General features: G+C 37.4%; 1 protein-coding gene across 1 annotated transcript; it reads right to left on the bottom strand.

The window, feature by feature from the left end:
* Positions 1-51: 51 nt before the first annotated feature.
* On the bottom strand, positions 52-16,008 carry ddx6 (DEAD (Asp-Glu-Ala-Asp) box helicase 6). The gene is made up of 14 exons (XM_028464863.1): positions 15,862-16,008; positions 14,656-15,216; positions 14,509-14,572; positions 14,292-14,396; positions 10,119-10,248; positions 9,809-9,955; positions 6,919-7,013; positions 6,724-6,846; positions 6,506-6,634; positions 6,257-6,373; positions 5,283-5,346; positions 4,562-4,663; positions 4,308-4,487; positions 52-2,937 (listed from the first exon to the last, which is right to left on the bottom strand). Exons 2-13 carry the CDS (start codon positions 14,847-14,849, stop codon positions 4,312-4,314), a joined length of 1,446 nt encoding a protein of 481 aa, XP_028320664.1. The 5' UTR covers positions 14,850-15,216; positions 15,862-16,008; the 3' UTR covers positions 52-2,937; positions 4,308-4,311.

The raw sequence follows: 16,008 nt of genomic DNA on the forward strand, positions 1-16,008 counted from the left end.
CTAGTGTTTAAAGAGCAGATCCACAGGTGGAAAGAATAGAAAAGACTTCAATGAAGGTCAGTGAGCTTTTATTGATTTTCAACAAAACGTTTTTTTTTTTCCCAATCCACCACCCGATAATATTCCAGACATTTTCACTTCATTGTAAAAATTAGCATCACTGAATATAAGCCAATGGGAACCAAATGAACAAGATTGTTTTTTTCTTCTCTTTTCTTATTTCTATTCAAACTCAATTCTGAATTAAATTTAACGACTCGAGTTGTGCTACGTGTTCAAGAGATTAACAAAACAAAAATTAGGGCAAACCCGTCTGAAAACTTGAATACCTATTAAACAACTTTGGATTATTGGATCAGATCCTGGCGTCTTTTTCACACAGGCCCCTCCCCCTTTTTTAACTGATGCACACGTTCCAGATTCTACCACATCCTTGAAACATACAGTAAAGCTTACTGTTTTTTTTAAAGAAGATTTAAGAGGTCCAACATGTGCATCAGGGCAGCAAGAGATCAAATTCAACCACCCAATTTTTTGTATACTTAAAAAATAACCTTCAAGAAAGAGACAATTTAGTTAGAAATACAGTCACCAATTGTTTGAGAGATGCTCTCGTCTCAGTCTTGAAGGTTTAGTGACGTCAGCCACTGGCACCAAACCAAAAACCACACCATCAGATCTTAACCTTCGACTGGAACCATTATTACCAGTGCTCTGACTCACTAAAAACAGACAGCCGCCATGTGCCTGTGATGGGATCCCTGTTTGCTCACTGGAATTTAATTCTAAACAAATACAGACCACCTTCCACTTAATTTCACCCTTTTTTTTTTTTTTTTTAGACCTTTATAAACAAATTAGGTGTGCAATCACTTCTGGGACTATATGCACATGAGCACAGGGATCAGTCCTGACCAATGAGAGAATGACTGTCTTTAGAGGTTAAATGTCATTGGTCAAAATGCTAAAGCATCTCAACATTAAAAAAAAGAGGGGATTCCTCCTTTGCAAAAAGAGTCTGGGGGAGAGTCTAAATGCAAAGCAAGGGTCATTGCATTTAAATGCACAGAAATATATACCCAAACCCCCCACCCCCCAAACAATAAAGCAACACAGGGCAGATCCATAAGTATTTGACCAATGGGAATCTGTAATTCTATAAGCCTGTTTTCCCCTTCCCTCGATGCTAATATTAATCAGCAGTACCACACACTCTTCTATTGTGGGTGTGTGTGTGTATAAAAGCAGCCCACGTGCAGTTTAAGTACAGCCTGACCTGCTCAAGTCACGTTTCAAATAAGTGCTGCCTGCTACATTTTATCTCAGACACTTGTTTTGTTGCATTTGTCTGACGTTCTGGACAATATGAAAGCAGCCATTGTTCTTTTTTTAAGCATTAGCAGTTACATAGCTGTGCTTTAACAGGAAAAAACACTCCCAAAACACAGCCAATTCAACCCTCCCCCCCCCCAAAAAAAAAAAAAAAAAATTCACAAATTATCTGCCAATCAGCTGCACTGCAGCAAGAACAACGCAATGGAATATTATTTTCTCTTCAACCACCAGCACTCAATGAAAATCTCAAAAGTGTCTCGAGAGTCTGTTTCACAAGTTAAGGCTGATGATAAAGAATCCATGACACAAGCTGCTTGAGAAAGCCGAGGGAAACTATTGTTAACACTGATCAGGCGCTTCAAACAACCTCGCCTTAAGTGCGTCTTAAGAGCTGCACGCCAAAAAAACAAAAAACAAATGTAGTAATAGGGCTAAAAGGTTTTTGTAAATAAGTCTCTCATTTCATGAGCAAAGTCATGTCTCCCAATGTGTTTTTGGATTATAATAAATTCTGGGGGTTTTCTAAAATTATAAATAAAGTCACAGGCTTAATGTTAGTCGTCAAACAAACTGGTTGTTGTGGAAACGGTCTCCAGTGCTAACAAGAGCGGGGGTATAATCAGGCAGCTTCTCAGTTTGTAAGCTAGCCTTTTTAAACTTCTCTTAAAACAATCTTAAAAATGAAGGTATTTACACAAATTGTGAGGTCAGCCACAGAAGAACGGCCATCCAGAAGAAGAAAAGTGGAACAGGACAGAATAGGAGGTGGGAGGTGAGGGGGGACACACACAAACTCCACCAAAACAGGAATCCTCATCACTTTAGCTGTTGCAAGGCTGCTCATCAATGTTCAGTCTTCCATGCTGAAGACAGAGGAAAGAGTGTTGGGTCTCTGGAAAAGCCGGAGCTTTTCTTTCTTTTTTGTAGCCTTTTGGCTTCTTGTTGAAGAAAAAGAAAAACAATCTGTCTGTGGAAAATCCATGTTCGTCCATATTTTATCAGCCAGACTCAAGCCAGCAGCGCAGATACTTCAGATCAACCTAAACCCCAAATTGTGTCTCCATTCCTTCTCAATGAAACAAAACATAATGACTATCCATTAGTGTAACAATTGATATATTGGGTGAAGATTAGAATGTGGTGGTGAAGCAAACACGATGGCCTAGAGATGGGCTTATTACTTTAGAATGGAGTTTCGCTGCTTGTTAAGGCACTTGTTACGAATTGGTTCAAACTTCCAAACATAAAAAGTGAGAAGGCGGGACTTGTTTCCTGTTCTGGCTCTGGTAATGCTGGCACCTTTTTCACCGTTGGTGGATATGAATGTAGGTTGTGCGCTGATATCTTTTCAACTTGGTCCCATGCTTTCCTCGTGGCGCTCGTGTCATCAGGGCATGGCTATGCAGCACATGGTGTGGCCTTCGTTAAAAAAAGGCGGATGAGTTCTTCCAAAAATGTCCATCAACGACACATACCCAAGTTGGTGGCGTCCAAAATAAAGACAGAAGACAAAAACTGTACAGAAAAGGAAAAACCTCCATGACGGCGGGGGATGGAAAACCGACAGATGGGGACGAAGGGAAGGAGGGGGGATGGACTGATCTGCAGAGAGAGAGAAGATGAAATCTGAGTTGTGCAAAGCTTCATTTCTATAATTGCAGAAAACAGACAGCAAAGACAAAATTCACTGTCTCACAGATTTTTCCATTTCAATCTTTTTTTTTATCTCTCAATTTAAAATCTGGCAACAAACAATACACGGAAATGCCTCACATGCAAGTTGATGACAAACGGACAAATGTTAGATTCCACCTAGAATCCTGTGCTTGAGCTACGTGTTAAGGTTTGTCTAGTGTTCATGTTATCCTGTGACTATAAATTAATGCAGAGGATCATCTGAAGTATGGGTTTTAAAGTGTAAAGTGATGAACAAGCACTTGAGATTATTACGACTACATTCAAATCTGAACAGGTTTAATTATAGATGTAACGATTAATCGTAAGGCAGTTAAAAATCAATTCATAGGTATCACGGTTCATAGCGATACTCTGAAAATTGAATCTACCCTGTGATGGACTGGCGCCCTGTTCAGGGTGTACCCTCGCCTAGCGCCCTATGAGAGCCGGAGATTGGCACCGGCAGACCCCCGCGACCCTGATAAACGGGAATAAGCGGGTATGAAGATGGATGGATGAAAATTGAATCGCAGTACTTTTTTAAACAGCAGAGGGTGCTATTTATCTATTTAAAATATCTCATGTAAACACAGTTTTAGTTAAAATGCATTGTTTTGAATAGTTTATCAAGGAATTCTTTTGACAATAAAAAATAAAAGGAAAATAGTACAATATTTTTCAGTCATCATTTGTCTACAGTCTTATTTTGTAAAATAAATCATGAGAGAATCGTATCGGGGTTGAGTGAATCGTTATATCCCTAGGCATAACTGTTTTTCAACCTTGAAGTCGTGACCCATATGAAGTGGCCTGAAATGTCTAGTAAATGATTAAAACAAAAATTTGTAATTTTTTCTCGATTATTCTTTTACAAATTAAACAACACAATCTCAAGCACTGTATACTGTACTTTCACTTCCACAAATATATATCTAGTAAAAAAAGACAGTATAAACATTTAATAATAAAATAAAAATCATATTTAATAATTATTTTATGGTAGTTAAAAGGTGCGTTCCTGATAAACGGGTGGTTGAGGGTCTCGTATTATGGCTCATGTGCTTTCTGCCCAACAATTACCTTTACTTTAATTATCTGAAGTATTATAAAACATTAAAAATTGATCACAGTAGTTTACTCCATAAACCGTGTTTAGCATGTTTGGTTTTGGGAAGTCTAACAGCCAGTTAAGTTATTTAAAAAGGCAAAGATACGACGTGACGCTGTAATGTGTAAACCCTGAAACAGAAAATCTGAGGCCCTTGATGAGTAAATAGTTGAGCTGCTGTACTCACTGGCTCATGGCTTGACTTCTTCACCACTCTCACTGTGGTATTCTGCCACGTATAGGCTCTTGTCGATGATGCCAGGGATGGGCTTGATCTCTGTCCCGAGCTGCTCTTCAATTCCTTTCAGGTTGAAGCGATCGTCGTAGGTGATTAGGTTAATGGCCAGACCCAAGTGTCCAAAGCGGCCTGAGGGGGAGGGAAAAATGCAGGAGGTGAGTTTCACTGATTAACCAAATACAGATTAGATAACAACTACTTACCAGATCTGCCGATGCGATGAAGGTACGTTTCTCCCAGCTTCGGAAAATCAAAATTGATCACAACATTCACCGCTTGAATGTCGATTCCTCTCGTGAAGAGATCTGAAGAGAAGAAGTTAAAAATCTTTGATCAGTTCATTCAAATAAAGTGACTATCAATGGTTTTATCGATCACAGTGAAGCCATAGAGCAGAACAACCAAAATATACAAAAAAAGCTGTCAAATATATTAAAAAAACTACAAAAACTTACATTACATAAACATACTAAACGACTACCAACACAAACAAGACTGAAAAATATCCAAAACTACTTATAGTTAAGACTCAAAATACACAAAACTACTACCAAAATATACAAAACACTGACAAATGTACAAACAAAAAAGCAAAAAACCAAAATAATTACATGAATACACAAAATGAATGAAAAACAATACTAAAAAATATAAAAAACACAAGACTTATAAAATTACAAAAATGACAAGAAACATAACACATGAGAACAAAATTAAAAGAAATCAAGACATACACAAAGTTTTTATGAAAGTAATGTCAAAGGATTTTTTGGGGATTATATATAGAGGCACAATATTCTTTAAAATTGCCTCCACATTAATTCAATGAATCTGTTCATCTTACAACGCTTCCACAGGACATTGACATTAATTTACTAGTAAACAGATTAGCATCAGCTCAGTGTTAGATACAGACAAACTCACCAGTGCTGACGAGGTTCCGGCAGAGGCCATTTCTGAAGTCGTGGAACACACGGTTGCGATGCTCCTGGTGATCCAAGCAGAAGTAAAATTTTAAATTTCTATATCTATAATAAAATAACGTATAGTCTTTAAAAACAGATTGTATAAAGTATGATTGCCGTCACAAGGAAAAACTGTTTGCATATTTGAAGGCATGGCATTAATATAGAGAACCAGTTTTAAGTGTCTTTGGGCTAAATAAGGCCTGAAAATACAGTTTATGATCAGTATTTTCAATTTTCTCCCGAGTAAGTTGGTTAAAGATGCCAATGTTTTATTTTATGAACGTGTATGTTTTAATATCTGTTGATTGTCTCCTCTCAAATATTGTTGTCTTTTTATATGTAAATGTTATGTAGTTGCATTTTCACAATTGAGCATTCTGTCCAGAGACTGCAGATGAAAAACAGTCTTTTGGCTAAATCTGGTATATTTTCAGTATTAATATTAATGCACACAATAAATAAACCAATAAATAAACAAAACAATAACTCAGCCAATCAGATCATACTTGGGTGCAGGCTGTAGTTGTATTCCTGTGATAATGTGTTCATTTACAGTTTTTTATGGTCTTGGTTATTCTATTTTTACTTATCTCTGGCAGCTACTAGCTTTACTTTGCCGAGTAGGAACCAGAGTTGCTTTTTTTATTCCATTCCAGAGCGCAGCCAGAGAAGAACAAATCTAATGTCTAATGTTGTGGTTTGGATACTTGAAGCTAGTGACTATTATGTTCAGAAATCTAATGTAAATATGGTTTTATAATAGGAAGGCTAAATCTCACTGAGGAAATCCCAGTAGCATTTATCTAATAATTATTCTTTAGATCAGAGAAATAAAAATTGTCAGGAATAAGACATTTTCACAACCATTAAATAGCCGTTTACTTTAGATTTGAGATAAACAACATTTTGCGAAAAGCACTGGGAGTTGACCTGTCTCATCTTGGCGTGAATGTAGAAACACGAGTAGCCAAGCTGGGAAATCTTCTTGGCGAGCAGCTCCACTCTTTGAGAAGAGTTGCAGAAGATTATAGACTGGTTGATCTGAAGCTGGGGGGAGGGGGAAAAAAGGGTGGAAAATAAAACTTAATTCTTAAACTGTTGCATGCCATACAATAAAAAAAGCTATTTGTTCATTTATCAACCTTTAAGCAGTAAATGAATTCAATCTGAAACACCTACCCTGGAAAACAAGGTGTTAAGACAGTGGACTTTTTGCCTTTCGGTTACATAGGCGTAATACTGGGTCACACCCTTCAGTGTAAGCTCCTCCATCAGGTTGATCTCGTAGGGTTTTTGTAAGTGTGAGTTCTGTAGGGTTTCAACACAGACATTGTAGTGATCAGACAGCAATTGATTGATTAAAATCTATTCTATAAAAAAAAGAAAACATGCCACACCATAAATTTCTGAACGCTGAGAGGAAAAGTCGCAGAGTAGAGCAAAATCTGCCTTTGTTTAGGGAGGAATCCTAGCATCTCCTCCATCATCAGCACAAAGTCCTGAGACAGGAGCTTATCAGCCTTTAGAGCAGAGAAGACACATTAGCTCACACATAGCTTTAAAAATAACTGAAAACAAACTGCTGAACTCACTTCATCAAGAACAACCATCTGTACTTGATTGACTTTGGCCACGCCTTTCTTAATGAGGTCAAGAATCCTTCCAGGAGTAGCAATAACCACGTGTACTGCAAGCAAATATCAATAAAAACGTTAAAAATACACAAATTTTAGGCCACTAAAAACTAGAAATAAAGACTTCACAGAAAATACTTAAGCACCAGGCAGCAGTTAAAGCAGAGCATGCTGTTAAAATGTAAGCTTTACACAACAGATCGGCAATATTGGATCGGCCGATATTTTGCATTTTATGTAATTAATGTGATGGGCTGTAATATCTTAATTCGCTGATCCAATCAATGACGTCATTCTTGTGATGAAACTTTCTGTAGATGCTCCCATTGCATTGTTTCATTGCCTGCCTTCGGCCCCAGTCTATGGGCTCTGAAAGCGGGGGCACAGCGTCTGCATTAAGTGTGTGCGCGCGCGTTTATTTTGCCAATGACTCAAAAACAGCATACAGATTATAATTGATCTGCTCCGGTTGAACACGCTCCCCCACGCCACACACTGGTTGAGCGACCAGTGCATTCATTCACCGTTAAAGGGCCACGCACCCACACACCGACAACGAATGTTATGTTCAGGTCCTGCATGGATATTCTTAAACTCTTCCATTCCCTCACAGTAACAAGGCCGCGTTTAGGTCCCGAAACATGGTACCGTTTCATTTTCTGTGAATCTGTATCAGGTAGTACCAAAGGAATTTGGTTGGTAACTAAAAAAACAAGATGAATTCATATTATCGGAGATCAGTGATCTTTTTTTTTTTTTTTTTTACTCACTGATCGGTCCAAAAATCCTGATCGTGTAAAGCCTAGTTAAATTAATCTGCATTATTTAATCCAAAGCACTGTTGTATAACCAGAGATTCAGCTATATAATCAGTTTGCTTACATAAAAACAAAGGTGTTTGAAAACATTTTATGTTCAATGGTATTGCCCTTATATTTTGCCATATATTTGTTATTGTGTAGAAATCGGGGGAAATGCATACATAAGCAACATAAAACCATTATTTTATTACAGAAAAGAGCAGTGAGAAATTATTCATGAGACGGGTTACTGAAAGCACACAAGCAGTCTGTCTATTTAGTCAGGATTGTTAAAACTTAAGATTTGATTGAGCTGAAGACACTCGCAGTTATGTTCAGAGCTAATAAAAAATAAAATTAGAGCATTTACAGAACATTTACAAAAGATGTTTGTTTTTACTTCAGAGGATGGGAACCATTGAAGGAAATTTCATTTTAAACATCAATTTGCACAAACAACCTTAAATACTGAAAATGTGGAATTGTTGTGATATAAAGAGCTGTTCGAATGTATTTTAGTTTAAGAGCATGTCCAAAGTGACTCACAACACAGCATGAACATTGTGTTTAGAGTGTTTGTTTTTCTATTTTAGTGCCCAGAGTAGGCGTGTAAGTCTTAAATTGTTGAGTATTTATTCATTATTTTGAGTAATGCTGTAATATCTCCGTTAGTGTAAATTTGGCAGACCAACTGTTTATTATTCATGATTGAGTAAGGGGCAGGCCATTTTCTTCTCCCTGCTCCTTTCTGGACATGGAATGCAATGAAGTTCAAAATGCCTTGAGAAAAATTGTAAACTTCACCATGACAGAATTAAAATAAATTAAATGAGATTCAGGATCAACTACGAGTAGCACTGCTGAATAGATCAAGTCCAGAGTTTGCAGAATGTTGTAATGTATTACAAATTCACAATCTAGTTTTTTTTTTTCGCTATTTTTATCCATTCAGATTATTTAGACTATTTTCAAGTTATTTACCAGTAAAACAAACCAATTACCCTATTTAAAATAATCGCCCTATATTGGAAAAAAAAAAAAAAAAAAAAAAAAGATAAAAGAGAAGTCGGGGTACTTTTAAAAAAAAAAAAAAAAAATGAGATTTATGTAAGCAATTCATCAAATAGGTTTCAAGTACAATTAACATCATCATTATGGATGAAATGAGAAAAAGGCTGACATGCAAATCTTCAAGTTCTTGTAGTCATACAGTCTTTATTTTGTTTACTAAAAGCTTGAGTGATATGAACCAAAATTCATATCACAGTATTTTTCCTCTAATTGGTGATAGGCGAGCTAAACTATTTTTTTTATTTTTTCCAATTTGTTTTAGAGCCATTGGAGAAAAAATGTCAGACCATTTTATTAATCACTAGCAGAACATTATGATCATTTTGTGGCAGTTTTCAGCTTTTTCCTTCATTAAGGCTGAAATGTGTGATTATATTATGTAATGTTGCTTCTTTCAGGGCAACGCCGAGTTGCTCCAAGTAGTTTTTAAACGACATTCAGGACATGGTCCCTTTTAGAAAATCAGCTTGGAGGCGGAGCCATGTAAATAGCTCCGTGACTGCAGCGACTGAGTTAGTTAAAGAGAAAAACATGCACTGTTCCTCAGGCGTCTCTCAGTGGTTCCAACACTCATAACTGATGGCGTTTTAAAAAATACAGGCCAGACATCTGCACTTAGCCCTGACAGGCAGCGCTAACACAGAGGAAGCAGCACAGCAACGTGTCCGTGCACTGGGCGGGAGGGGGAGCGGACCGTACTTCCGCGCTTTGAGCGCTTAAAAATAATTGTGTATGTACATTTAAGACCATGACTTAGCAAACTGATTTAGCAAGTTAAAAAAAAAAAACCTTTGAATGTGTCGTGTATAGGCACACAGATGTATGACAGACACCACGAGGGATAATGTGCACTACAGACAGTTCTACGATCTCTATGATTAGGCAGATCGTTGTCATGTTTACATCCTTCACGATCTAATGTCGTCAGATCGCACACCCATAGACTAAAGCAACGAGACGTGAACATTTAATCTCACCAGTTTCATCGAGCCTCATGATGTCATCTCGGAGGTTAGTTCCACCTGTGGTTGCCATTACCTTTACTCCGCCCATGTGTTTGCTGACTTGGATACATATTTGGCTGACTTGTAGAGCCAGTTCTCTGGTGGGCACAACGCCCAAAGCTGGAAGATCAAAACAACTATAATTAATCTCTTTGCATCACATTCTTTATCAAAATCATTATCATTAAACCAAGGCAGTGAAAAATAAATGAATCTTCTTAAAGTATGCGACTTTTCAATAAAGCATGATAAATTGCGACTAATGACAGTTAGGACGTCCCACCTTGTATGCAGTCTCTCTTCAGGTCAATACGTTCAAGTAAGGGAATGAGGTAGGCTCCACTCTTTCCCGTGCCGTTTTTGGCTCTGGCCAAAATATCTCTTCCTGACAGTGCGATGGGAATGCTTTCCTCCTAAAAACAAAAAACATCCCAATTTTAAAAATGAATGGTCCGATTGACAAGGGAATGACACCAGAGCAGGGGCATCATAATTAATGTTGCAAAAGAAAAGAACATTATGGTTAATTTCCCCTGGAACTTAAGCCAAAAATAATCAAAGAGTAATTCCAGATGGTGCAAATATCTATTCTCCAATTATATTTAACATCTGTTATGGGACAGCCTTCAAATTAAAACATTTCCTGTTAATTCCCAAGGGAAGATTTTAATTTGCAAAATTTTTGAAATTGCATCATTTTGAAAATGCTAAAAAGTTTTGATATGATAGGCTTACTGTACCGATTTTTATACTGCACATTTATGAATGATGTTGACTAACCCTGTCCTCAGTGTTGTAAGACACCAGTCTGCTATGTGGAAACACTAGTATGAATGTCTTTCAGTATCGTATGTTTCTCTTTTTTTGATGGACCCAAGTCTAAATAAAAAAATTGATTGACAATTGACATCTTAAGTTACTCAGTTTCCAATTATTACAAATAATTCCTGTAAAATGTTCTTATTTTTTAATATTCCTAAAACTATTGAGGTGAAGTTTGCCAGGGAATTTTTGCACCCCTTATCAACCCGAATCACAATAGACGAACCTTAAAATATTTTAAAAAATGCAATCAAACAATATACTGTTTCTTAAATCAAGGGTTGGAAAGTATTAAGCATTTCCATAATACCAAAATTTGGATAAATATTGATACATATTCTGATGAGAAAATCAATATTTAGAAAATATGTCAGGACAAAACATTACGGCAACGGTTTGTGAAGAAATTTGGGGTAAAAGAAAAAAAAGACCATTGACCATAAGAGCAAGAAGATATATTATAGGCAGAGCAAGTGCAAGAAACTACTTTAACAGTCATGAAAACAACAGTTTCAGCTTTAACAAAAACTCTGCACCATTTAACTATTATCTACCCCTTGGTATGTCATTAATGAGTATTTCATGCCTTTCTGAAAGCAGCCACTCTGGTTTTAACATGTGAAAGTAATTTGCTGGCAGAGAGCAAAGTCAGCCAGACAACAGATATATAAATATCATGGTTCTCACCAGTTATTTTTCAACAGCAAAGGGGAATCGTGAGGTGCATGAAACTTACTGTATAACCCTCTGATGGCCACATTTTGTTAAGTAAAACTAAAGTATTTTTTTGTATGTTTCATCTTTGTTCATGGTATATGCAGGAATCTTGAGGTTAATTTCAATACATTTCAGACTTTTTTAAAAAAAAGCCTTTCAAAAAAAGTTAAGACCTCGTTGTCACTTAAGCTGTTAGTAGGGGTGTCCCGATCCGATACCGATATTGGTCCGTTATCAGCCAGAAAACGGATATCGAATTTTATCGGACTGCATCTAAAATCTCTGATGTCATAACAGATATAATTTTTTTTAATTAATTTTATTCAATTGTAGAATACGGTAGATATTATGTTGAAGGTTATAATGCATGCAACCAAATGGTTAATAATAAATGGGTCAGTTTTTCTTTTACCTACTGTTGCTGACTATTGTTCTTTGTTTGAGTAACATAACTTGATCAAGCCTTTTCTAACATTCCACACTACAAAATAAGTAATAAAAGTATATATGATTCGTGCTGTTATCGTACCGAATCCATATCGGCCATTACGCAATGCTGCAATTTCGGTATCGGATCGGAAGTGAATAAGTTGTACTGTGACATCCTTAGTTGTTAGCAACACATCTTTAACAGTTGTAGTTTGCAATTTAACAGAATTGATGTAAGTTGAGAAGGAATAAAACTTGAAAGAATAAATTAAACTAAAGGCAAGTTGATAGACATTCCCCACGGGTCACAACAAGCAACAGTTATTCAAGGCCAACTGGCAGAAAACAAGAACTTATTCCACACTACAAAATAAGTAATAAAAGTATGTATGATTCATATCGGTTGCTGATAACCACAGAAGCTGATGGAAAGCAAATCACACAATCTCAGACACGTCCTAAATTTTGATCATGTTGTAATAATCAGAATCAACTTTATTGACCAAGTAATGTATGTTATAGTCAAATTCCTCGTGTGTGTAACATACATTTCTTGGTCAATAAAGTTGATTCTGATTATGACAACATGATCAAAATTTAGGACATGTGCGATTTGCTTTCCATCAGCTTCTGTGGTTATCAGCAATTTGACAAATTTGACAAATTAACATTGGGACCATCCATAGTGACAGAGACAATCCATAGTGACAGAGACAAGCTGCCTCACATTCAGTTTTGCAAAACACTCCTGTGAATTGACATGGCAGTCTGTTAATTTATGACATTATGCCTTAAATTAATTGTGTTCTTAAAATACACAAACCAAATGCATCTATGTAGCACGTCTCAAACATAACATTGCACCATAAATGCTTGTTGATTTTTTAAAAACACACGCGCACCTTAGCTCCTTTGGCATGTCCCGTGTATCAGAAATGCATTCGTTTGAGTTTAATGAGTGGTGATTCACCGCTGTGTTGAGACACCAGATAACCTCTGCACGCAGCGTTGGCGTGCCGCCCAGAGCCACCCTTATGTCAGCAGACAATTTATTTATTTATTTATTTAGTTTATTTCCGACATGGTTACATTCACTTTTTTTTTTTTTTGTACATGCCAAAAAAGGAAACGAGAGAAGCAGTTTGCTTTCCTGAAGCAGAAGTCGCGATCGTAGCTGTGTTGGCTAGCTCACCTGTCACATTACCAGGTGGTCGTGTTACTAGTGGACCACAGAAAGACGCTATCGACAGCTACTGCTGTTTGAGGCCACCAGCAGTTTTCCTCCCATTTTTGTTTTCTTCTCATCTGTTTTAACACCAGAACATTCGCTGTCACGTAACGTTGCATCCGCACGCAGGGCAGTCCCGAGGCAATCTAGCTTCGAGTCAAGGCTTTACTACCAGTAAAATTGAATATTCCATAAAATCGCGATTAAGGCTAATACTTTTTATGGGCCTTATGTTTCCCACAATTGATTTTTCAACTTTTAATACTTTTTAAGACCCCGCGACACCGTTGTTATTGCCTTACTTTAAGTTATTTTGAATTGGTGAAGGTCATGATGAATGTAGTTAGTCATGCTTGGTACAGTTCCTTGACAAATAAATATTTAGAGACACTGTATAGACATTTGATTCAAAGACTTGCTTTTCAATTTTAAATTAGGCATTATGTGGGAATCGCAGTAATATTAGGACTGTTTTGGACAGTATATTATATTTCATTTTGTTGATCGTTTTACTTTAAATTATGAAGCACACTGTTTATAATGGACGGTGATTATGAGTTACAAAGCGGAGGATGCCACTTAAGCTGTTAGTAGGGGTGTCCCGATCCGATACCGGTCCGATATCAGCCAGAAAACATATCGGATTTTATCGGACTGCATCTAAAATTTCCCATATCATAACAGATATAATAATTTTTTTTAATTAATTTTATTCAATTGTAGAATACGGTAAATATTATGTTGAAGGTTATAATGCATGTAACCAATTGGTTAATAATAAATGGGTCAGTTTTTCTCATACCTACTGTTGCTGACTATTAATCTTTGAGTAACATCACTTGATCAAGCCTTTTCTAACATTCCACACTACAAAATAAGTAATAAAAGTATGTATGATTCGTGCTGTTATCGTATCGAATCCATATTGGCCATTACGCAATGCTGCAAAGCACACTGTTTATAATGGACGGTGATTATGAGTTACAAAGCGGAGGATGCCAGAGTAAAGTTCTCATTGGGCCGAAAAAAGACAACATAACCCGGCCCGACCCGAATTAAGCTAATGTCTCTAAGCCTGACCTCGTTTCAACCAGACAGTATTCACATCGGTGCATGGGAAAAACAGAAAAGCAGGGAGCAACATCAAACCAAAAGGGATCACAATGACAGTTCTGGGGGCACCCTGAATATCTTTCTACAACTTCAAAAATACTACAAACAAGCTTTGTACAATTCCTTATAATCTTAAAGTATCCATACCTGAATTGGAGATGGCTTTTCCCAGCCCATCTCAAATATTCCCATGAGCAGCTCTCTCTTAAGGCAATAATCTTCAAACTCATTGCCCTTAGTTGCAGTCACATCCTGCATTAAAGTAATGACAAGAAATACAAGCATGAGCAACTATAAAGGTTTACAGACACTTAAGTAGAAATCAATAAAACAATGTCAGTGAGAGAAAAAATCTTTCACCAACCGAAGTTTTCATCCTCATGTCTTTTGGAGGCAATTTCAAATTTTTCTTCCAGTCATCTCCAGGCCTGCAAAAATTCAAGTTTCTGTGAGACGCAGTCCAAACAATAACATACAGCCTTAGGATACGTTTAACATGTTAACTACTCACTTTATGACAGCGTTTGTCGATGGGGCTGGCTGTGAATTACCATTGTTGATTGTGCCTTTGATGGGGTTGAAGGCCGGTTGTTGTGGACCTCCACCTCCTCCTGGAGCTCCAGCAGGCTTTACAGAACCTCGGAGCTGCCCGTTCTGGCTGGGAAGGCCCATGATCACTGGGTTCTCTGTTCTGGCGGTGCTCATGTTGTTTACTCTGTCACTTCTTCTTGTCAGTTCAAAGAGGTATGAAACCTTTATACAGTGTCCGGTTCAAGAGTCCAGTCAACTAAAATCACAAGTCTGCCCTGTTTATATCTAATGTTTGTGTAAATGCTAATCTTGCTTTTTCTCTTTTTAAGCAATTGTGCAAAGAATTACACAAGTCAACAGACCTATTACATTTGCTTATAAAACGTCCAAGCATTGAAATTAAATTGGGGCTCAAAGAATGATGTATCCGGACAGGAACAACCAGGACGGCTCAGCTGGCATTCAAGTGCTGTCCAGCTAGCTAGCCATCTTGCGTTAGCTCTACTGAGCCACCGTGTCCTTCTTTAGAGTTCCTCTAACACTGGAAAAACAGAGAAAAACAAAGTCATTAAAACAATGTGAACTACCAAAATGAACAGAGTTATTCTACATACGTGAAATTAGGATAGAAATGCTGACAGTTCTTAGTGACAGCGGAAAGAAGGAGGGAGGGCCTAGCGTCGGAAGTTAGCCAACATAGCTTAGCACAAAAGCGTTAACGTAGACAATTATCAGGAAATCCAGAACAAAATGTGGATTTTAACATAAGATTAAACTGTTGAAAACGTTGGCTTGAGCATGAAAACACGTAGCGTAAATGACGACGCTTTTGAGCATCTAAAAGGCAAGATAGCATACATGTAGCATCGATCACGGGTCAGTAGCATGATTTAGGTCATCCTTGAACCGACGGAAAACACCTGACGACAAAGCTATTCTTCCCCCAATTATCATTTTATAAGAAACAAAGCTGTTTTGTGCCAGGCAAAGACTTATCTCAATGTCAATCATTAACAAACAACGCGGCGAAAAAGATAACAGACGTGCTAAGATGCTAAGCTAACGATGCAGACGAGCTAGTACCGACGGTGGAATATTTGCTGTAAATCCGACAGTCTCGTCGAGGCAAAAGGGGACCCCTAGGAAACAAAAAGTGTGGAAAGCGCCGCTATGTTTGCTCCTTTACCTTTTGATTAGTGAATTAAGTGGCTCCGTGTGCGGGTTTTTTGTTGTTGTAAAGTGTACTAATGTAAATAGCTGACTGCTAGCTACACAGTCTCAGTGGTCAAAGCAACCTTTCAAGATGGCTTCCACCCGTATTTGTAGCCGCCCC

Source organism: Gouania willdenowi, chromosome 13, assembly GCF_900634775.1.
Source record: "Gouania willdenowi chromosome 13, fGouWil2.1, whole genome shotgun sequence".
Taxonomy (NCBI): Eukaryota; Metazoa; Chordata; class Actinopteri; order Blenniiformes; family Gobiesocidae; genus Gouania; species Gouania willdenowi.

Bases quoted from the DNA above. Each gene is read 5' to 3' on its own strand.
- ddx6 (XM_028464863.1), bottom strand. From the start codon at position 14,849: ATGAGCACCGCCAGAACAGAGAACCCAGTGATCATGGGCCTTCCCAGC. The intron at 14,573-14,655 runs GTGAGTAGTTAA...GAATTTTTGCAG, and splicing joins TCGACAAACGCTGTCATAAA to GCCTGGAGATGACTGGAAGA. The intron at 4,488-4,561 runs GTAAGTAGTTGT...CCTCCCCCTCAG, and splicing joins TCATCGCATCGGCAGATCTG to GCCGCTTTGGACACTTGGGT.